This window comes from Xyrauchen texanus, chromosome 8, assembly GCF_025860055.1.
Source record: "Xyrauchen texanus isolate HMW12.3.18 chromosome 8, RBS_HiC_50CHRs, whole genome shotgun sequence".
NCBI classification, from domain to species: Eukaryota; Metazoa; Chordata; class Actinopteri; order Cypriniformes; family Catostomidae; genus Xyrauchen; species Xyrauchen texanus.
The window spans coordinates 47,778,998-47,803,472 of NC_068283.1; the positions used below are offsets into that span (position 1 = coordinate 47,778,998).

The 24,475-nt window shown below is 40.8% G+C and overlaps 2 protein-coding genes across 20 annotated transcripts in view; both read left to right on the forward strand.

The window, feature by feature from the left end:
• The window catches only part of LOC127647141 (gastrula zinc finger protein XlCGF57.1-like), a 121,713-nt gene that overhangs the window by 54,706 nt on the left and 42,532 nt on the right, over positions 1-24,475 (forward strand). For 3 of the 19 annotated variants that reach the window (XR_007971013.1, XM_052131218.1, XM_052131216.1), the window contains exon 1: positions 11,493-11,630. The exons of 5 other annotated variants lie outside the window; for them this stretch is intronic. The gene's annotated coding sequence lies outside the window, so the exon portion shown is untranslated. Of the gene's footprint in view, positions 1-11,492; positions 11,655-14,486; positions 14,590-16,436; positions 16,585-24,475 lie in introns of those variants that run through there. 11 more of the 19 variants (XR_007971011.1, XM_052131214.1, XM_052131213.1 and 8 more) reach the window with 7 other exon arrangements.
• LOC127647139 (alpha-2-macroglobulin-like) lies at positions 856-8,288 on the forward strand. The gene is given in 36 exon segments (XM_052131205.1): positions 856-938; positions 1,065-1,248; positions 1,329-1,485; positions 1,571-1,623; positions 1,764-1,784; positions 1,874-2,039; positions 2,113-2,197; positions 2,278-2,363; positions 2,366-2,391; positions 2,470-2,590; positions 2,678-2,787; positions 2,864-3,034; positions 3,115-3,342; positions 3,410-3,622; positions 3,687-3,836; positions 3,997-4,122; positions 4,224-4,337; positions 4,574-4,707; positions 4,815-5,040; positions 5,116-5,242; positions 5,325-5,446; positions 5,530-5,581; positions 5,684-5,767; positions 5,863-6,039; positions 6,140-6,215; positions 6,290-6,446; positions 6,531-6,605; positions 6,684-6,752; positions 6,755-6,851; positions 6,946-7,130; positions 7,217-7,435; positions 7,506-7,627; positions 7,730-7,811; positions 7,893-7,976; positions 8,065-8,170; positions 8,248-8,288. Coding segments are annotated over 36 exon segments (4,329 nt in total).

Here is a 24,475-nt window from a genome sequence, read left to right on the forward strand (position 1 = left end):
AGTTCTGTTGGTTCTGTAAATCAAAACTAACAACCAAGGTGAAAAAAAATCTAAAATTCATATTTTTGTCATAATCGGGCACCGTAACTGGACATCAACTTTTGACATTGGAAATAGGAGGTGGTGTTATTGGCACTGGCTCAGTAGGGCTGATAGCAATGCTTGTCAGTGATAAACTTTGTTACTTTTTTCACAGTCCACCCCAAACTACTGAATTTTGTCAGCACTGTTCCCAAAAGCCTTCCAATACCCTTTACAATGAATGGGTTACAGCATTGTCCTTTATCAAAGTTCTTTGAGGTCTTCAAAGTACAAGTAAGTGTTAGTAACATATATTTCCCTTATTTGACAGTCTATATGTTTATTCATTCATTCACAAATACTTTTGTTTTTTGATCATTTAATATTCTTCTTAATTGCACTAGCTTTTGAAATAGTCCCAAATACCACACCCCTGGATACAAAAATTTACAGATCTCATGCAGTAGTTTCCTTCTCTCATCACTCACACAAAAGTTTCTGTTTACGTTTCTGATGTCAGATTCAGCATCTCTCCCATCTCCAGCTGTAGCGCTTCTCAAACTCCCACAACATTCAATCAGTGTTAATCAAGTCTCCTTACCGAATAACACCAATTTTGAAGGGTTGAAGCTCCAGCCAAACGATGTTTCCATTGGCTCAAGGTGCTCTAGCGCTAATTCAATTTAACTAGCTTGATGAACTCCTCCCCATAATGAAGAATAGTGTTTAAATATCAGTGTAGATGAGTGAGAAAAGAACTGCATGCTTTCTGTCTTATTTAGTATTTCTGAAAGAGAAGGTTGAGTTGTGTTGAGTCTTGGATGATCTGTCTCCATGGCTTTGAAGGAGATTTGTGTTTGGAAAAGGCTAATTTTAGTCTTGTTCCTCTTTGCTGTTAATGGACAAAGATCAGGGCCGTAAGTACCATTAAAAAGGGCTTTAGCTCCCTGTTCTGTGCTAATAGTGTAAATGCAGTCAATGGTTCTTTCTGAATACATACTGACTTTCTGAAACTAAGGCTTTTGCTTTGTATATTTGGATAGATTTTTCATGGTGACGTTTCCTGCAGTGATTGAGTCGGGGTCTGAGGCCAAGTTGTGTGCAGGTCTTCTCAAACCCAATGAGAGTCTCACGATGACCATTTCTCTCTTTAATGAGAAAAATGTGACCACTCAACTTGTGCTGCAGAGATCTGCAACAGACTTTCAGCGCTGCTTTAACTTTCGGGTCTGTCATCAGATTGTGTAGCTGTGTGCAATTTTACCTTCCGGTTTGTACCTTTTTAACGAAACATTTCTCTACTACAGGCTCCTCAAGTAGAGGTAGAATCTGTGCAGAAAGTGAAGGTGGTAATTCAAGGGAGAGCTTTCAAAATGGCAGAAGAAAGGAAAGTCCTGTTCAGACCTTCCCTACCTGTGACCTTCATCCAAACAGACAAACCCATCTATTATCCAGGACAAATGGGTGAATGACCCTGGGATGAATATTAGTGTAGAAAATGTTACCTTATTTTAAAGTGTGCCTTGTAACTTATGTTTCTCATTTTCAGTGAATTTCAGAGTTGTTACCATGGATGCCAAATTTGTGCCTCTCGATCAAATGGTTAGACCTGATCCGTTTCACCATAATGAGCAAGAAATTCAATTCACTAGCGCACTGTTATGCATGTTTTCAATTACATTGCTGAAGCGGTGTGTGGTTTTTAAATGCCTAAGTGTTTGTATTTGTTTTCTGTTTTCCAGTATAGTCTGGTTGTAGTAGAGGTAAGAATTTGCTCCTGTTCAAGTTTGAGGGGTTATGTTGCTTTATTTTTGGTGACCTTCGCTTAGTCTTTGTGTCTTGTTTCTAATAGGATAGTCAGAGTAACCGAATTGGTCAGTGGACAAATGTTTCCTCCACAAGGTGGATATTGACCCGTTCTCATGAGTTAAACCCAGAGGCTCGGCTAGGGATGTATGCACTGAAGGCTTTTATTGGTGAACGAATGATTTCGCAGGTTTTTGAGGTGAAAAAATACGGTAAGTCAAAGTTGGTTAAGCTATCAAAATGGGTAACTTCAGATCTTGAGTAACCATTCTGTATCTGGTGTAGTTTTACCCAAGTTTGACATTACCGTGAAAGCACCACAGATGTGTAGTGTTGGAGATGTGGGACTGAAAGTTGAGGTTTGTGGCAAGTAAGTGTAGCCTTTATTTTCTTAACCGTCCCAATCCTCTTGTCGTTGGTGAGTTGACCGTTCGTTGTACCATTTCCCAGATACACATATGGGCAACCTGTACCTGGGCAAACATGGATTGAAGTTTGTCGTAACCCTTTTGAATACATTTCGGATCCTGAGGTGACCCTCTGTGCCAAAATAAAACCATTAAGGTGTGTGAGTACAGTACGGTGGAGTTTATTTTTCTTATCTGGTTGAATTGACCATAACCATTTGTGTTCTGCTACAAGATGACTGCCACTGGTTGTGCCTCCTACAACTTCAATATGTCAGTGTTTTTCAACACCGAATCTGAGGACGGTCTGGAAGATTCTTTTGTCATTAACGTGAACCTCACTGAAGAGGGAACCGGTGAGCTATTGTCTGACCTGAGCAAAAGTAAGCTGCTGCAAGTTTGTTCTGTGCATTAATGTTTGTGGGGTTTAAATTTTTTCCCAGACATTGTCATCACAAAATCTATAACCATATCCCTAACGTTTGAAATTGGCAATGTCACGTTTGTGGACATGCCTGAGTATTTTGAACCTGGATCAACCATAATGGGAAAGGTACATAAAATGTAAGATTCTTCAGTTCAGCACTTCACATTGGATTCATTTTACCAACGTCTTTCTATCCTAACAGATCTCCGCATCTAATTTCAATGGGACCCCGATTGCACGCAAGGCAGTCTATCTCCTGGAGAGTTCCAGCTGGCCACCCAAACTGTTGTTGAATCTTACTACAAACCAAAATGGACTGGCCACATTCTCCCTCAATACAGCTAGTCTTCCTAATGCTGATGTTAATCTGGTGGTATGATTGTTCATTGAGTACACTGATTTAAATGGAACACTTTGACTTGCAAGAAACCAATTCCATTCATTGTTCCCCAGGCAAGTGCAACTCCAGAGGAGTCTTACGGTTACAAAAGCCCGTACTTTACCACCGATAGAAGGACTGTTAATCTTTTCCAACCTGCTACTCCCTACACCCCAATGTTGAGTGAAATTACTATAGTGAAGCTCGTGCAGCCATTGAAATGTGGTGCTGAGGTTACTGTGACCATCAAATATTCTTTTGTTGGGGAGTCCAGTAACTACAACACTGACATCATCTATATTGTGAGTATATCAGTTTTGTAGTGGATGTTTTGTTGGTCTGAACTGACGCACTGGTTTGACTTGTCAGGTGTTGTCCAGAGGATTGATAATTCTACATGGATTTGAGAACATTAATGTGAGGACTTCTGGTTCTGTAACCTCTGGCACCATATCGTTTAAGCTGTCAATTGCTGTAGATTTTGCTCCAGTAGTGCACATTCTGGCATTCGGTGTTCTTCCCAGTGAGGATGTAGTTTCTGGCAGTGCAACATTTGACACTGAAATGTGTTTGAAAAACCAGGTTTATAATGGGACGAACTGCGTCTCCTGTGTGTGTGAACTGGGTTATTTTTATTTTTTTGCAGGTGTCCCTGCAGTTCTCCCCAGTTACGGCTGTTCCTGGTGAGGGAAATGTTATGACTCTCTCTGCTCAGCCAGGATCACTGTGTGGCCTCAGTGCAATAGATCAGAGCATCCGGATCTTGGAGCCAGAAAGACGTTTGAATGCAGAAACGGTATCCATGTGTAATTGGTGATATTCCTGTTGGAATATTTGACCCATCTCTATTACTTGGTCCTAGTTTGCTTCAAATGAGTAGTCTTTTTGGGCTTTAATAAAAGCACTGTGGGTTCATTAGAGCATCTCTTTGACCTGGATGTACTCCATGATCCCAGGTCTTCAGCTTGCTCCCAGCACAATCCCAGTCAGATTACCCATATGTTGTGGAGGATGAACGGGAGTGCATGATTGTTAGACCCCGTCGAGCTGTTCCTACAGACCAAGCTTATGAAACCTTCAAGGTAGAAAATTACTCCTTGTTTATTGTGAGCACTATGGTGCTTTCTGATTGACTGGCCACAAAATACATCACATTGACTTCACCTCTGTCTTGCTCTGGCAGAGTGTGGGGTTGAAGATTGCTACAAATTTGCCTGTACGAGAACCAGACTGCCTGCTGTATAGGGGCTTGAATTATTATCGCAACCAATGTAGGTCCATGCAGTTGTCTGACAATGTTTTTAATAAAAAAAAAAATATATATATATATTTGAAATGGGGCGTTCTTCCTATTGCTTTAGATTATATACTTTGCAACTATTTGCTGTGTAATGGTCTATTGTGCTGTTCGTTCCGAGTGTGCCATAACGCTATTTACTTGTCATAGATTAACACAATTATGCCTCTTTTGTAGTTCCTGTCATAAAGTGCATCAATATGCAAGAACTGTGTTTATTGCTCCACTGTTTTCAGTCATGTATTATGAGAGCTGAAATTGCCATGGTTGCCATGCAAGGAGCAGTTGCTCACGAGAGCATTTCCTCTTTTGACCTGACTGTCAGGACTTTCTTTCCGGAAACATGGATCTGGCAACTTGCTGATGTGGGGTTAGTTAGGTTATCTGCTGTAACTGTCAATGTGGATAAATGGCTTTCTGGTGTCAACCAAAGTTTTCGTGTCCTAAATGCCTTCTGACTTTGTAATTTCTACACAGGGTCACTGGTTCTGCAAAGATTCCCATCAAGGTTCCTGACACCATCACCACATGGGAGACCGAGGCATTCTGTCTGTCCTCCAACGGTCTAGGTCTGGCACCTCCTGCTCTGTTGACCGTGTTCCAGCCTTTCTTCTTGGAGCTTTCCCTGCCCTACTCCATCATCCGTGGCGAGTTTTTTGAGCTGAAGGCCACTGTCTTCAACTATCAGTCCAAGTGCATCATGGTCAGGGTTTGTCTATTTTTGCACAAGGCATCCCCTCGTCTCAAAATGTGCACTAATGATGTTTGTCTCTGGCAGGTACGAGTAACTCCAGCTCCATCATCGGGCTACACTCTTAAACCGGTGTCTAGTGATCCGTATTCATCTTGTCTCTGTACCAATAAGAGAGCGACCTTCAAATGGGTTCTCACAGCTTCTGTTCTTGGTCTGTTTTTGGATCAATTCTCACTACATTGACGTGAATGTCTGGTCTTGTGAGGTTTTGCTCATTTCATCTTATTTTACAGGAGCTCTAAATGTGACTGTCAGTGCACAGGCTGAGCAGTCCCAGGCTATGTGTGGCAATGAGGTTGTGAGTGTGCCAGCAAGAGGACGCATTGACATAGTGACTACAAGTCTACTTGTACTGGTCAGCATGTGTTAAACTTTCTGGAGTTTGATAATTGAGCTGCTGGTACTTTTACTGAGGAATTGGTTTTAATGCTTTTGTAGGCTGAAGGAGTTGAGCGGATAAAGACCCAGAGTTTATTACTGTGTCCAAAGGGTTCGTTTCTACGTCTTTTATTAAATTCCCCCCCAAATGTACAGCTAAATGTTAGCCTAGTGCTCTGTGCTGATACATTTGATCCATTTATCTGCTTGGCAGGAAGCCCTCTTTTAGAAGAGGTTGTGCTGACGCTTCCTGCAAATGTGATCCAGGGATCAGCCAGATGCTCCGTTTCAGTCATTGGTAAACCGTTTAATGAGAACTGAAACGTTCAGCCTGTACCTCCCCAGAGATGTGTATAATTTATTTTTTAAAACCGGTTTCTTTTCCTGTTGTAGGGGATTTAATGGGCCGTGCTTTGAAGAATCTTGATGGACTATTACAGATGCCAAATGGCTGTGGAGAACAGAATATAGCTGCTCTTTCTCCCAATATTTATATTCTGCAGTATCTGATAGTCACTCAGCAGCTGACCCCAGCCATCCGAGAGAGAACCACAGGCTACCTTGAGCATGGTATGTTAACAGGACTTATTTTTTTTTTCAATGTCCATCTGAAATGCTGAAATTTCCCTTGTACTATTTTATTTTTTATTTTTTTAAATTACCTAAACAGGGTACCAAAACCAACTGAACTACAGGCACCGCGACGGTTCCTTCAGCACATTTGATTTCGAGGCGTCGAATACATGGTGAGTTTCATTGCTGCACGAGTCTTTGTCACCAGTGGATAAACCAGTTTGTAAATTCAGTTTCTCTTGGACAGGTTGACTGCCTTTGTCCTGAGGTCTTTTGGCAAAGCACAGAACTTCATCTTCATTGATCCACATGTCATTCAGAGCGCAAAGGATTGGCTGATAAGCAAGCAGGGTTCAGATGGCTGTTTCATGCAACAGGGAAATCTGTACCACAATGACATGAAGGTGTTTCTTTGCACAAACTGTAACGTATAGACATGAGGTCGGAGGTGGTTCTGATTTGTATGTATTTTTTTTCATGTGTTCAAGGGTGGAGTTGGTGATAATGTGACCATGACCGCCTACATCACCGCATCACTGCTTGAACTAGACATCCCAGCCACGGTAAAACAGTCAATGGGTTTCATTTGTACAAGCTATTGACAATCCGGTTTTGGCTGTAGTATCACGTTTGCGTTCCAGGATCCTGTTGTCACCAGTGCTTTGTCATGCTTGAGGTCTGTCATTGGGAACCTGGGAAACACCTACACCACTGCACTGCTCTGCTTGCCTACACGTTCAGTCTGGCTAGAGAGACCAACACTCGACTACAGCTTTTAAATGCCTTGGACAATGTTGCTATTAATGATGGTAAACCATATACTAGACATTTCAATTGAGGCCTCTTTCTACATCCCCCCCCCCCCCCTTGGTGTCTTGACATTCTCTCCCTCTTGTCCTAAAGGAGGAAGTCTCCATTGGTCTCAGACTGTATCAGGTGACACTCTGGCAGTGGAGATTAGCTCATATGTGCTGTTAGCTGTTCTTTCTGTAAACCCGCTCTCTGCAGCTAATCTGGGCTATGCTAACAGGATTGTCAACTGGCTTGTGGCTCAGCAGAATCCCTACGGAGGCTTTTATTCCACCCAGGTTCTGTAAACTACCCAACAAGTGCTAATATTCCAGTAATTTCATGTCCATATGAATGCAGTTTCACCCATGTTTGTGGTTATTAGGACACTGTGGTGGCTCTTCAGGCTCTCTCCTTGTACGCGGCTGCAGTGTTCAGCCCCAGGGGCTCCAGTACGGTTATTGTACAGTTGTCGGCAGGAGGAGAAGTTTATAGCTTTGATGTGAATCGAGACAACCGGCTGCTGTATCAGGAGAAGCCGCTGAAGAATGTTCCTGGCAAATACAGTGTTAAAGTGACTGGTTCTGCATGCGTGTCTATGCAGGTCTGTGTTTTGGCTCTATGTCTGTCTCTTGCATGTCCCAATTGTCCTTGAGCTTGACTTCCACACATAGGTTGCAATGTTCTACAACATCCCACCACCTGTTCAAACCACCAAAACTTTGAGTGTTGAAACTATAGTGAAGGGAGAATGCAGACCACTTGGAGACAAACTCATGCTCAACTTCACTGTGACGTAAGCACTGCTTTACCTTGACTAAATCAAGCTTTTGTGTTTTCATGTGTGAATGGACGAGCCACTAATGCATTTCTGAACTTGCGTGAACTTTATCTTCAGATATAATGGACCAAAAGGAAGTACCAACATGGTTATAGTGGACATTAAAATTCTGTCCGGCTTCATGGCAGACACCTCAACGGTTGGTGTTCTTTTAAGGTGTCAAATCCCAAGATGTTGGAAGCTACATAATGTAACCATGAATAATGGGTCCTTTCCACAGCTTGGAGCTCCACCCACTGCGTACGCCCCACTAGTGGAGCGTGTTGATGCTGAAGATGATCGTGTCCTGGTATATCTGAAAACGGTGAGACTTGTATACTGGATCTATTAACCCTACTAGCCACATTAAAATATGCTACATTCAGTATGTACATGTTTTTCCTGTATTGCAGGTTACTAAGAATGTGCCTCTGACTTATATGCTCCAACTGAAAGGGGTTCAAGCAGTGAAAAATCTCAAGCCGGCTGTAGTCCGAGTTTATGACTACTATCAAACAAGTATGCTTTTATCAATGTGACTCAGGCTTTGCTCTTGTATTGTTTTTTTTAAATCTTATTTCCTGGTTCTGTTTCAGGTGATCAGTTTGAGACCGTATACACATCCCCCTGTCCATGATTGTGCTTCAGTATTGGCTACAGGATGCTTGGCTTAAATAAAAATGGTATAAATTCAATCTCTTTCTGTTGCCTCCCTTTTTGTTAGACCAACAAGTGCTTGTTTCTGAATCTCACATAGTCTGGTCGTTTAATTTCTTTCACTTTGCTTTAACATGGATGGAGGGCTGTTTGTCCTGTCAGTTAATCAAGGTGGGGGTGTGGATCCTAACAATACTTGAAGGCTTTGCGTGTATTGGGCTTTTCTGCATGCATACACCTGTACTCTAGTTGCATATACACAAGCCCTAGTGACCAAGGAAACCTAATTCAAGTGCAAGGCATAATGGTAGTCGAATGTGTGAACACCGCATTAGATGACGAGTGTCAAGTTGTGGCGTCAGCTCTCAGCGGCAATTGACAGGGTGACGAGACGCCAGGACTGGTCCATCTTATCTGCTATTTTAGGTGACCGCTTCAGCCACAACATGGTAATAAGCAATTCATGAGAACATCCGGTAATTTCACTGAATTGCTGCATGGCCCCCTGCATTACGTTGCAATATGTACACACTAGATACAAATCAGTGATGGTGAAACTTTGAGCTCAAAAACACCAAATGCAAATAACTAAGATGCTATCAAGAGTGGTACTACAGGGGCGAAGGGATTGATGTTAGATTGTTGGAAAGCCTCTATATAATGGTGAATTTTGATGAAGAAACTGCCGGATGGATGTTTCTTGGTTTTGTTAGCTATATGGTTTGGGCATATGGTCCACCAACGTTTGGATGTTATAAATGTCAATGATATGGATGTGTAGAGGGGAAAACAATGGGGTGCAAGTGAAACCGGTCCTGCTCCAATGGGATCCGACCCGGTATCTACAGCGTCAGTCATCTATGCCAGGAGTGAAGTTTACACCTTACTGCACAGCTATCACGTACCAGCTGGCTCCTGTTACACAAGCTGTGATGGAGAACATGAGTGTGGGAAAGGGGTAAATCCCCAAAGGCTAGAACTGTGGAGGAGAGCACAGTGCTGGATGTGTCAGTCTTTCAGAAACTAATGTGCGCTTTTAAGCTGCAAAGCATATGAGCGAGAAGGATATCAGCTAAAGGAATTTGAGATCAATGCTAGATTATCAATGCACAATCCCATCCAAAATGTTCCAAAGCAATCTGTAATTGATAAAACCTCCTAATGGATTTTTATTTTGTGGTTCGATCATTTAATAGTTTATATTGGTCACTTAATTTTCCCTCCACACTCAAGCTGGTGTCGGTAATGAGACCATATAGTTGGTTTGCCAACAGTCAATAACACAATGTAAAGTTAACTATTGAAATGTTAAAGGAAATGGGAGGAAAGGTTTTTAAAAGGGAAATTTGGTGATTTTAACGCTCCTAGTAGTTTATGGGGTGGAAATTACACCGTAATGGAAGAATAGTTGATGAATTAACAATTAGAACATTAGTCTGTATTAATGATGGAAAGGGAACAAAAGTAGATGTGAATAGGGGTCAGTTTCATGTTTGGACATTACTCTGGTATCGGATAAGTTAGTCAAGAAGTGTGTATGGTTTATCAAGAGACTCGACCGTAGGAAGTGATCATTTCCAAGTTCTAACTATAATACAAACGTATCAATGCAAGCAGGGAACTCCATCACTAGATGGTGTGTTGTTGGGGCTGATTGGAAAAATTACAAAATGTGATGTAGGAAATCAGCACACATGGTTACATTAGAAGTTGTCATAGAGGAATGCTCAAGGCATGTCACAGGGTATATATTGAATGCCGTGACATTATGTATAGGAAGGAAATTGACAATAGGGAGAAAGTTGTACCTTGGTAAAATGAGGAGTCCATTAGAACATCAAAGAATGAAATTAATCATTTTGAGTATTAAAGGAAAACTTAACACATGAGAACATTATGGTTTACCGAAGGAAGAGAGCAATTGCCCAAAGAACAATTTAAAAACTAAAAGATATCTGGAACATGTTGAAACAAATGAGTGGCAAAAGGAAGGTAACAATAATCCCTGCTTTATCTGACGGTTAAATGAAAGTCAAGGTTGGGAAGTGTCTAAAGACATTGAAATAGATGATGGTATCCCACAGGGTAGTAAAATGGATAAGGGAAGAAATGTGAAATATGTAATCGGGTAATTACAAGAGGCAATAAAGTGGGGAAATGGTCATATAAATGGGGGTTTAAGCTGTCCATGAGTAAGTCCTGCTATATGACATTTACAAATAAGCAAAAGATTGATGATGAGATGCTGACACTATATGGGAAGCCAGTGGAAAGGGTGTCTGAGTTGAAGTATTTAGGACTATGGCTAGATGATAAATGCACATGGAAAGTTCATATTAAACACATAGAATCAAAATGCAAGAAAGTAATTCATTTACTAAGAGCAGTGGCTGGACATGATTAATGGGGGCTGATAAGCAGTCACTAATTGATATATACAGAGCTATTATGAGATCAGCAATTGATTATGGATGTATGGAGCAGCAGCTAAGACAACACTACTAAATATAGACAGATTACAGTATAGAGCTCTATGGCTCTGTGTTGGAGCCATAAAGTCAACCTCCATTAATGCTGTTCTAACAGGAGCAGGTGAAATACCATTGAAAAATGATCACTTACATACTGGATTAGGTTGAAAGGATGTGGAGAGGAAAACCCCACAAAAATAATGATTCAGAACTGCTGGGAATATTACACATTTAAGAGAAGTGGATTTGGATGGACATGGAAAGGAAGAGCTAGTGAATATGGCTTGGAGGCTATAAGAGTTCACCAGGACTTCCCCAATTAGTAATATTTCACCATGGCTTTATCCAGCAACAGAAATAGATATTAATGTATTAGAGAAGAAAAGAGAATGGCAAACAAATGAAGTGGGTAACAAAGCAAGTTTATATGTAAGAAATATATTTCAACTACCTTCAAATTTGCACAGAAAATGTAGATCTTGTCCCATATATGAATCTGAATGAAGAAAAGTACGAGAGACAGGACGGGCGTGGGATATAAAAAGGGGTATTGGGAACAGAAGGGGTAAGAGAGAGCAGGAGGGCACTTAAGTTTTAAATGCACTAGAGTGAATAATAGAATATAAGTGACACGGTGATACACACTTTGTACAGTAGGTGGCGGTATGCAGCTTTACGAGTTGTTTGCGATCCGCCAAAACACGAAGAGAAGAAGACACTCGCGCTCCTGCAGACTGTTGTTTAGACGAAACTGATAAATTTATCTCAATTCATCGTAAAATAATACTTTTATTAAACATTAGTTCACATGTTAACGCGTCTTTGAGCTTTAACAACTCACCGACCGAGCGGTAAGAGAGAAACCTTCATCAACGGTTTGTTTTATTATTATCTGATGAACACAAGAGGGGTTTCCAGAAAGCACGATTAACTAACATAAACCCCGAACTCTCTTGATTAACCCAACACGTGTTTACTCGCGGGAATAATTCACTCAACCGGGAGTTTGAAACTCAGTTTGTGCGCGTTCTCACAATCGTCACAATGGAAAGAGGCTTATTATTATTATTATTATTATTACTATTATTATTATTTCAGTGATGCAGAACATGAAGTTTTAATGACTGTAAATGAGCATTTCTTCATCTTCACTCGTAATATGAGCTGCATCGGGCCAGGACTTGACTGGAAGTTGTCTGAATCATTGCGTCATTTCGTTTTAATTCATAAAACTATAATGTTTTACTGTATATGTAAAAGCTTAATTCAACGATTAGACCTCTTTCGCCTGCATTAATGTTTAATAGGTCGACCTTTATGTTATTTGTTTGCGCTGAACTTCATTATAAGCTTTAACATTCATATTCTATTAATACGATGATAATAACATTAGGGTTATTATATATTTTATTTTAAGATTAATTCTACTGGTATATACCATGTTCTGTGCATGCTAATTTTACTGTATGTGTTTCCTTTATTTTTAATACCATTTGATATTCCCAGTTTAACATTTGGGGTTTCTAAAAACGTTGATTTCGTGCATTTTGCCAATAGTTGAACATGTTAACAATCAATAATCGTTTAATCAATAATAATAAGATACTAAACGCATGTTTTTTTCTATTTATTTCAACAATTATAAATTGGTTACGTGAAACATTACGAAGCACAAACTATTTAAACGAGCAAAATAATAAAACCATAAGACTCTCTCAAAACGGCCTATTCTCTCCTAATCCAACAAATGGCACTGCCAAAAAAAACCAGACTAGCAAAGGCAGAACAAACCAAACCCATTTTTTAAATAAGTGCTGTGTAAAAGGAAAAAAAAGACGTCTCCACAATAAACTGAACTCCTTCTGGTTTGTATTTAAGTAACATGTTTGCATGGGCAGGAGTGAGTAAAATACTCTAAAACTCACCACACCATATTTAAGACCAAGGCCTACTGGATTTTATTTAGAAATATAAGTCGTGCGTGTCTGTTCACTGTAAGTCCAGCTGCAGAAAACACCCTCTCCGATGGCACTGATGTCCCTGTGATGCTCAGATTTTGCCTGGCCAGCCTCGGGATGCGATGGCATGGTTCAATGTAGTTCAGTAGCTCACGAAATCCATCACGTCCACCACGCTTATAGGCATCATGTCCTTTTCCACCGTAAAGCATTGCCTCTGAATTATTGCTTGCATGCACATCACTACAGCCTCTTTGACGTGATGGTTTGTGCAATGATGTTGTACTGCAGCTGTATTTTAAGACTGTCGCAATATTTACATTGAGCATTGTCCTCTTACAGTGTGATGCTCCCACACTCGACCACGTTTTGCCCTCTTCATCTTGCCTCAACATTTACTGACCGCTTCTTTTATTGAGACGCAGTGGTTTTTCTCAGCTGCGAATGTGAAGTACGTCCTCTTGTGGTATAAAAGTTAACATGGGCTATGTGTGCTCCGGAGAAATGGTACATATAACATACATTGTCGGTTGATGCATTTTTAATTGGTTAAATTCTTAACGGCGGTTAACCATTGACATATCATATCACCTTTAATTTCCCACAGCTGCTGATGGTGTCATTGTATTAATAAACCCTCTTGTAGGATCTCCCACAGTTGTCATCATTTCTCATAGATTGAATGTAATGTTTATCAGGAGGACACACATGATGATTCACCAGATCTGCTGTAACAGAGGTGGACAATGATGGGATGTCCATTATGTCCTTATCTGGTGTGGCAATAAAACGTGTCTGTTGTCTTGTCCCCTAAAAGTCAATGTCTGTGCGGTCTCATGTAGAGGATCCATCGGCCTCCAACAGCTTGATACTGAATGAAATTGTGTTGGTTTAACTGTCTGACTCTCATCTCTCCCTAGTTGTAAAAGGTGAATGCTGAAAGGCAGATTAAAGGACCAGTTTCTAATGGAGTAGAGGAGGCTGAGCATCAGAAACATCTTTTCATTGAATCACTTCACCACCAGTTAAACGAGGGCTCTGTAGTTTACTCTTAATGACAGCATGTGTCATTTATAAGTACAGTACATGAGTTACGATCTCTAACCTCTGTTATATCTGTGGTCTGATCACATGATCTCGTTAGAGAAGAAGAATGATTGATTATTTGCTGAAGCTTTGAATACCTGCATATCGATACTGTGTAATGTTATAAATAACATGATATATTAACTGACTGAAGAACTGTAAAAAGATTTATAGAGTAAAAATGATTTATTAGAAGGGCTAAATATAAATGCATAAAGTCCTTTACAGTGAAGAGTGTGGAGGCCTTTCCAATGTGTTATATGTTAAAAATATGACAGTATTAAACACATTGTACACAACTTGTTCCCTTTTGAGTGCAACTCTGTGTTGTGTGAGACTGAAAATGCTGGAATAATGAAGATCTGTAAAGATTGTAGTTTACTGTAATATTGCTTTATAAGTATAATCGTGTGTAATCTGAGTTTCCACGGCCGTTGTGTCGCTATTAAAAGTGCATGAATGCGCTAACAATCTCTGAAACATGATATCTATCTGAAATAAACAACTCTGGATATTATTCTACACCGAGAGTAAGTCGACTACTATTCTGGAATACCCCTCTGTAGCCATAATAACAATAATAATATGTGAATAATGTCAGTACTGATGAGCATCTGTATATGAGTAAATATGAGTATTGAAGAGTGTGTGTTTCTGTTTCAGTGTGTGAATGAAGACAGTTTGAACATCTGATTCACATTGAACACACACGATTAGAGCTGATAATGTTCACAGATATGGACTATGAGCTGCAGGAGGACAAACTGTGAGTAACACCAACATAAATTACTGCCAAATCCAGAACTGACTCTTTCAATTCATCAGTTGCAATTAGAAATGAATTGGATTAGACTCACAGGAAGTTCAATTCAAAGAAGTTAAACACAGAAACACAATTTCATTAGTCCGAGACACATTTTATGACATAAATTAATGAGTTATTATTCAAAACAGGAATCTGTTGATTGTTTAATATATTGAGTAAATTAGAGCATTCTGGGAAATGAAATGTTCTTCAATCACGGAACATAAAATGAAAATATACATGAAATATATGAGATAAATGTAATAATGTCTAGAGTTGGCATTTCAAACATATGACATTTGATGATATTTATTATTCATTATTAATATTATAAAAGATGTGTTTGTAGAAGTTAAGTAGAGTTTTCACCCAAAAATTTCATTTACTCACCCTCATGCCATCCTAGATGTGTTTGACTTTCTTCTGCTGAACACAAATGAAGGTTTTAGAAGAATATTTCAGCTCTGTAGGTTCATACAATGCAAGTTAATGGTTAATGGAGTCTTCAAAAGCACATAAAGGCAGCATAAAGTAATCCAAACAACTCCAGCTGTTTAATAAATGTCTTTTGAAGTGATCCAATATTAATTAATTAATCTTGACATCAGCAGTGTCCTTGGCAATCATGATATCAAGCTCAATTACACTTCCTATAATGCCATCGAGCGCTCTGCGCATGCATCGAAGCACTAGGAAGTGTAATCGAGCTTCAAATCAAACCTAGCAACCACACACATAAATTAAAGAGAGAGGAGAGAGAAAAAAAAAACTCTTACTCGCCAGTTCTCCGATACGCCGCAGTTTTTCCTCGGCCACTCCTGCACCCTCTATCGGACGACAGCCGCGCCTCTCTGGGCGGATCAGAGGCAGTCCTCCGGCCCCTGGCGGATGGATCGCCCCGCCGCGTTCTCGGGGAACAGCGGTTCTCCCGCTCCAGGTGGTCGGCAGTGAGCCCCTCCCCGCTCGCGGGCTGCAGTCTTAAACCCCGCCGTGTCTCAGCGGCCGGTAGGCGACTCCTGCGCCCCTTGCAGCGGCCTTGACCGCTCCAGGTGGTCAGTTAGGAGCCCCTTCTCCTCGCGCTCCATTGGGGTGGACGGTAGTGACGAGAACTCTTATACGGCGTATCCCTCCTCCTTCCCGGGTTTCCGGCACCAGTGTAAAGGGATCAATGGAAAGGAGGCGGCGAGAACCGGCTTTTCAATATAAATAATTGTTTAATGATAAACTTAAAAGACAACATAAACACACACATGGCGGTCATGTTCGTTAACGATCTCTCTCTCCCGCACGATCCTCTGCAGTCGACCTTTATCCCTCACGGAGGCTCAATTAGCCTAATACGGGACCGGGTGTGTAGGATCACGACCCGGCCCCGCCCTCCGCCCTGCCACACCAACATAGCATATTTCAGGAACCAGCATCATTATCATGTCTGCTTTAATAAGACCCATTTGCCACGCAGCTGGTCGCACAAACTCCGATCGCAAATGTTTTTAATTTCCTAAGTGCAACCACTAACAATGATCTTACATGAACAAGATCACCGTTGAAGATCTAACGGAACGAATGGGCACCCTTCTCGCCACCGAAGGTCTTACTGAACAGAGTAACTTGGTCAATTTAAACGTTAATGTGTTTGAATATTGAATATGTCATTTAGCAGTAATTTAATTTATACCATAGATACCCATTTGAAATATTTTTTATTTGGCCTAATGTAAACAAACATTATTACAATATTTAATGCTTAAAAGAAACTAGAGCGCAATTAACGTATAAATGCTTGGAATATTCCCATCATCCTACAGGTGAAGAAAGAGGAATAAGGTGGCATATAAAGAGGGAACAACTCCAAGTGTAACAGCTGAACTCTACTGACATACTATTGCAACAGTGAAGCCATGAGTGATCTAAAACCATGCAGAATAAAAATTGAAGATACTGAGGAACAAAGAGGTTGGTGTCCATATTTGATTCTTCGTAATGAACATTAAAGTAACAAAGCTTCAGGCCGTTTGCTAGATCGTGCAACTGTAGTTTGAAAATGATAGAATTAAACCGAGCTGCTTCAAGACATTAAATTGGAGTACAATTGTATGTTTTGTTTCACATTTCTTTTGTCTGTTCATTTTAGACCTGATGGAAGTGAAAGAGGAAAGTCAAGAACTAAATGACATAGATCAGAAACACCATCAGCATCCTAAATCTAATAATTCAACAACTGATGAAGAAGCTATTATTTGCTTCAAGAGTGAAAAAAAAATATCTCAAAAAACAGGAGCCAAATATTCTTTCATCTGCCCTCACTGTGGAAATTTATACACAAAAAAAGCTAATCTAATGAGGCACCTGAGAATTCACACTGGGGAGAAGCCCTTTGCATGCCTTCAGTGTGGAAAGAGATTCACAGTAAAGAACACCCTTAAGGATCACATGAAAATCCACACTGGAGAGAAACATTTCACATGCCCTCAGTGTGGAAAGAGTTTCACAAAAAAATCGGATCTAAAGAGGCACATGAGAATTCACACTGGAGAGAAGCCTTTTACATGCACTTATTGTGGAATGAGTTTTACAGAAGCAGGAAACCTTAAGAAACACCTGAGAATTCACACTGGAGAAAGGATTTTTACCCGCCCTCAGTGTGAAAAGCGATTCATAAAAAATGGAGAGCTACAGAGTAGCCTGAGAAATCACACAAAAGTGAAGCCCTTTACATGCCTTCAATGTGGAAATAGTTTCACAGGAAAGAAAACCCTTCAGAAACACATGAGAATTCACACTGGAGAGAAGCCTTTCACATGCCCTCAGTGTGGAAAGAGTTTCTCACAAAAAGGAGATCTAAAGAGGCACCTGAGAATTCACACTGGAGAGAAGCCTTTTACATGCCCTCAATGTGGAAAGAGTTTCACAAAAAAATCTGATCTAAAGAGGCACCTGAGAATTCACACTGGAGAGAAGCCTTTCACCTGCCCTAAGTGTGGAAAGAATTTCTCACAAAAAGGAGATCTAAACAGGCACCTGAGAATTCACACTGGAGAGAAGCCTTTCACATGCCCTCAGTGTGGAAAGAGTTTCACACAAGCAGGACACCTTAAGTTTCACCTGACAATTCACACCATGGATCAGCTTTTCACATGCACTCAGTGTGGAAAGAGTTTTACTCAAAAAGTAAGCCTTAAGGAACACATGAGAATTCACACTGGAGAGAAGCCTTCACATGCACTCAGTGTGGAAAGATTTTCACACAAACAGGAAACCTTAAGGTTCACTTGACTATTCACAAAATAATACACACTGAAGAGAAAATATACAAGTGTTCACATTGTGAAAAGTGTTTCTTAATGTCAGAAAGAGGTTGCACGCCTAGCACCGAGTTGCCCAATCAGCAGGAGAGAGATAAAAGGAGGAACAATCTCAAGACTTTTATTAAAACACTGACAACTGACTTTAAACATAAACAATGACGCACACATCCACATCAGATTTCCCCCCGCATTATTCTTGAATCGCCATTCAACTGCGTGCATTTTTCCCTAAGCATCTCCTTTCTGTTTATATCACGAATAAACTGCAGGCATTTCACAGTGTGCACCCGTTTTGTCCTCTGTGTTACACGGATTATTGCATTGATCTCAAAGAACCGCTTATAAAGACCAACTATAATAAGAGACAATTGCGTGAGGGATTATTGCTTCCTGCACATGCCACATGTTTACTATAGCTTCTTCCGTCAGCAGTGAGGCATTTACATATGATAAAAGAGTTAGTCAGGCTGGCAGAGAAGGTTAATGATTTAGAGACCCGCATCCGAACGCTAGTGGAGGTCAATGAGAAAGAGAAGCACTTAGCTACTGTTGCGGATGCAGGTAGTACAACGAGCAACACACACACTTTTGTTCTGGCTGTAGAGTCCCCGCAGCAGGACGATTGGTGAGTCACGGTGACATGCTCAGCAAAGCGACACACATTCCTGTTAGGGTTTCCAATTGATTCTCCTCAGTGATGCACCCACTGAGTATCATGTTGAAAGAGCCTTGATAATTGGTGGTTCTGTTGTAAGAAACGTGGAAATAGAGACTCCAGCCACATAGAGAAATAGAGACACAACTCATCGGCATAATCATACGCTAGATTTAATTCTGTCATATGGAGTTGATATTGATACTATAGAAATTCTACAGAAGAGCAATGACATCTCTGATCATTACCTTGGCTCTAGTTTGCTGCAATCAGATAATGTTATTAAATCTACATCATGTAGATTAGGTAGAACGTAGATTAGGTGGAACAATTCTTTCGACCACCAAAGGTAGCTTCAATAATAATCTTAAAGATCTATCTCATACACTCAGTAAACCCTAAAGTCTAGAAGAACTTGATTAAATAACAGAAAATATAAATAAAGTGTTCTCTAGCACTCTTGATAGTGTCGCCTCCTATGATTAAAGAAAATTAAAGAGAACAGCCCCAGAAAAGCTACCAGGTCAGCATATTTTAGCAAACTCATAGAAAATAATCACAACAACCTTAGGGGTTTATTCAGTACTGTGGCTAAATTGGTTAGGAATAAAGCCTCAACAGAACCAGATATTACATCGCAGCACAAGAGTAATGACTTCATGAATTTCTTTACTGATAAAATTGAAATAATCAGAAATAAAATTGGAATTATGCAATCATCTGTCATAGCACCTCAGAAAACAGTGTCTCATAATTTTCCTCACATGCAACTTCAATCCTTTGCTATCATAGGTCATGAAGAGCTAACAAAACTTATCAAAACATCAAAAGCCACAACATGTTTGTTAGATCCAATACCAACTAAGCTCTTAAAAGAGGTATCTCCTGTAATCTGAGAACCTCCTCTTAATATTATTAGCCCCAAAAACTTTAAAATGGCAGTAATCAAACCGCTTATTAAGAAGCCACAACTTGATCCAGGAGAACTGGCTAATTATAGACCAATTTCAAATCTCCCGTTTATGTAGAAAATACTAGACAAGGTAGTATCCTCCCAAATATGTTCATTTCTACAGTATATATGAAGAATTTCAGTCAGGATTTAGGCCACACCAAAGAACAGAGACTTAATTTATCAGAGTTACAAATGACTTGCTCTTATCATCTGATCGCGGCTGCATTTCTCTTCTAGTGCTTTTAGATCTTAGTGCTGCATTCAACACGATAGATCACGATGTTCTCTTGAATATGCTGGAGAATTATACTAGCATTTGTGGACTTGCATTAGCATGGTTTAGGTCCTATTTAGCTGACTGCTACCACTTTGTGTAAACGAGGAATTGTCAAATCAAACAAAAGTAAAATATGGAGTGCCACAGGGATCAGTTTTAGGGCCTCTGCTTTTCTCCATGTATATGGGAGATATTATCAGGAATCATGCAATAAGTTTCCGCTGTTATGCCGACGATAAAAAACTTTATATTTCTTCGAAACCCGATTAAATTTCACAATTCTCCAAATTAGCAGAGTGTATCAATGTAATAAAAGAAATTTCCTTCTACTCAATTCCGACAAAACAGAGGTACTAGTTACTACTAAAAACCTCTAAAAATAAGCAGCTAAAATAAAATTTGACTCTCAATGTATGTACTGTTACATCATCTTCAACAGCAAAGAACTTACAGTGAATATAAAAAGTCTACACACCCTGTTAAAATACCAGGTTTTTGTGATTTAGAAGAATGAGACAAAGATAAATCATGTCAGAACTTTTTCCACTTTTAATGTGACCTATAATGTGAACAATTCAATTGAAAAACAAACTGAAATTTTCGTGGGGGGAAACTTTTAATAAAAAACCTTACAATAACCTGGTTGCATAAGTGTGCACACCCTCTTATAACTGTGGATGTGGCTTTGTTCAGAATTAACCAATCACATTCAAACTCATGTTAAATAGAAGTCTTTACACACCTGCCATCATTTAAAGTGACAAATAAAGTTCAGCTGTTCTAGTAGGATTTTCTTGACATTTTCTTAGCATCTCAGAGCAAAAGCCATGGTCTGCAGAGAGCTTCCAAAGCATCAGAGGGATCTCATTGTTGAAAGATATCAGTCAGGAGAAGGGTACAAAAGAATTTCTAAAGCATTAGATATACCATGGAACACAGTGAAGACAGTCATCATCAAGTGGAGAAAATCTGGCACAACAGAGACATTACCAAGAACTGGACAACCCTCCAAAACTGATGAAAAGACGAGAAGAAAACTGGTCAGGGAGGCTTCCAAGAGGACTACAGCAACATTAAAGGAACTGCAGGAATTTCTGGCAAGTTCTGGCTGTGTGCTACATCTGACAACTATCTCCCGTATTCTTCATATGAATGGGGTAGGGTGGCAAGACAGAAGCCTTTTCTTACAAAGAAAAACATCCAAGCCCGGCTGAAGTTTTCAAAAACAACATCAAGTCTCCCAAAAGGATGTGGGAAAATGTGTTATGGTCTGATGAAACCAAGGTTGAACTTTTTGGCCATAATTCCAATGTTTGGCGCAAAAACAACACTGCAAATCACCCAAAGAACACCATACCCACAGTGAAGCATGGTGGTGGCAGCATCATGCTTTGGGGCTTTTTTCTTCAGCTGGAACTGGGGCCTTAGTCAGGTGGAGGGAATTATGAACAGTTCCAAATACCAGGCAATTTTGGCACAAAACCTTCAGGCGTCCATTAGAAAGCTGAAGATGAAGAGGAAGTTCACCTTTCAGCAAGACAACGACCCAAAGCACACATCCAAATCCACAAAAGCATGGCTTCACCAGAAGAAGATTAATGGTTTAGAATGGCCCAGCCAGTGCCCAGACCTGAATCCAATTGAACATCTGTGGGGTGATCTGAAGAGGGCTGTGCACAGGAGATGTCCTCGCAATCTGACAGATTTGGAGCGCTTTTGCAAAGAAGAGTGGGCAAATATTGCCACGTCAAGATGTGCCATGCTAATAGACTCCTACCCAAAAAGAGTGCTGTAATAAAATCAAAAGGTGCTTCAACAAAGTATTAGTTTAAGGGTGTGCACACTTTTGCAACCAGGTTATTGGGAGTTTTTTATTTTTCCCCCTCAAAGATTTCAGTTTGTTTTTCAATTAAATTGTTCACATTATAGGTCACATTCAAGGTGGAAAAAGTTCTGACATGATTTATCTTTGTCTCACTCTTTTACATTACAAGAACCTGACATTTTAACAGGGGTGTGTAGACTTTTTATATCCACTGTAGGTGTTATATTTGATATCAACATCATTAGAAAATCAAATTTCCAAATTTGTAGAACAGCATTCTTCCACCTAAGAAATATTGCTAAATTACGCACATGCTCTCTGTTGCTGCATTCATGACCTCAAGACTAGATTATGGTAATGCATTACTGGGAGGATGTCCAGCAAGTTCAATAAATAAACTTAAATTGGTTCAAAATGCAGCAGCCAGAGTGCTAACAAGAACCAAGAAATATGATCATATTAGCCCCATTTTATCGTCGTTACATTGTTACCTGTTAAATTCCATATTAATTTTTATATTCTGTTAACTACGTGCAAAGCTTTGAATGGTCTCCACAGTACTTAAGTGATCTTCTACCACGCTATATTCCATCACGTTCATTACGATCACAAAATTCTGGCCTGTTAATAGTTCTTAGAATATCAAAATCCACAAAAGGAGGAAGATCCTTTTCATATTTGGCTCCTAAACTATGGAATAGTCTCCCAAACACTGTTCGAGATGCAGACATACTCCCTCAGTTTAACTCTAGACTAAAGACTCATCTATTTAGCCAGACATACACCTAATTTATCCTCCAATCCACAGTTAGGCTGCTTTAGTTGGGTCTGCCAGAACCAGAAACATTTATCATGATCTATAACTCTGCAAAAAACTGAATGGCATCTATGCTTACATCTTTTTATTTGTTTCCCTGTCTCAACCTCGGGACTCCTATCCTGAGGTCACCAGAACCGTCCGGATCCAGCTTAATTTTTGCTTGAAATCGGACTCCACTGCTACATGTCTCTGAGTGATGATGACAAAATACAGCCGATACCAGCCAGAAATCAATTCAGTCTATTACGATGGACCACAGAGGATGAGCTGATGCCAACTCCAAGACATGGGATACTACAAATGCCATTGACTGAACCTTGGACTTAGGATAGACCTCACAAAATTACCAGCCCGTTGAACTGCGAGGCACTGCATCACCTCAGTCTATTGATGGACTTATAATGGAATACATAGACTTTCAATAAATTGCCAAACAAAAGCCTTCATCAACCAACTAACAAGAACAATTGCATCGATATGAACTTCTGCAGTTAATCCAGGATGGACTTTAAAGAGATTAGTCAGTCATTTTACAATTCTTACAAAATCGATGTTTAAACACTGACCCTTAACACTTACTTAGTTTAATCATTTTAAACCATGATTTTAACTATACATAAGTAATATTTACATTACATTCATAATGTTAGCCAGAGGAGAACTGGCCCCCACAGTGAGTCTGGTTTAGGGTTAGGGTGGGGTTAGTCAGAGGGGAACTGGCCCCCACAGTGAGTCTGGTTTAGGGTTAGGGTGGGGTTAGTCAGAGGGGAACTGGCCCCCACAGTGAGTCTGGTTTAGGGTTAGGGTGGGGTTAGTCAGAGGGGAACTGGCCCTCACAGTGAGTCTGGTTTAGGGTTAGGGTGGGGTTAGTCAGAGGGGAACTGGCCCTCACAGTGAGTCTGGTTTAGGATTAGGGTGGGGTTAGTCAGAGGGGAACTGGCCCCACAGCGAGTCTGGTTTATGGTGGGGTTAGTCAGAGGGGAACTGGCCCCCCACAGTGTGTCTGGTTTAGGGTTAGGGTGGGGTTAGTCAGAGGGGAACTGGCCCCCACAGTGAGTCTGGTTTAGGGTTAGTGTGGGGTTAGTCAGAGGGGAACTGGCCCCCACAGTGAGTCTGGTTTAGGGTTAGGATGGGGTTAGTCAGAGGGGAACTGGCCCCCACAGCGAGTCTGGTTTAGAGTTAGGGTGGGGTTAGTCAGAGGGGAACTGACCCTCACAGTTAGTCTGGTTTAGGATTAGGGTGAGGTTAGTCAGAGGGGAACTGGCCACACAGCGAGTCTGGTTTAGGGTTAGGAACTGGCCCCCACAGTGAGTCTGGTTTAGGGTTAGGGTGGGATTAGTCAGAGGGGAACTGGACCTCACAGTGAGTCTGGTTTAGGGTTAGTGTGGGGTTAGCTAGAGGGGAACTGGCCCCCACAGTGAGTCTGGTTTAGGGTTAGGGTGGGGTTAGTCAGAGGGGAACTGGCCCCCACAGAGAGTCTGGTTTAGGGTTAGTGTGGGGTTAGCCAGAGGGGAACTGGCCCCCACAGTGAGTCTGGTTTAGGGTTAGGGTGGGGTTAGTCAGAAGGGAACTGGCCCCCACAGTGAGTCTGGTTTAGGGTTAGGGTGGGGTTAGCCAGAGGGGAACTGGCCCCCACAGTGAGTCTGGTTTAGGGTTAGGGTGGGGTTAGTCAGAAGGGAACTGGCCCCCACAGTGAGTCTGGTTTAGGGTTAGGGTGGGGTTAGTCAGAGGGGAACTGGCCCTCACAGTGAGTCTGGTTTAGGATTAGGGTGGGGTTAGTCAGAGGGGAACTGGCCCCACAGCGAGTCTGGTTTAGGGTGGGGTTAGTCAGAGGGGAACTGACCCCCACAGTGTGTCTGGTTTAGGGTGGGGTTAGTCAGAGGGGAACTGGCCCCCACAGTGAGTCTGGTTTAGGGTTATGGTGGGGTTAGTCAGAGGGGAACTGGCCCCCACAGTGAGTCTGGTTTCTCTCAAGGTTATTTTTCTCCGTTAACCAACATCTTATGG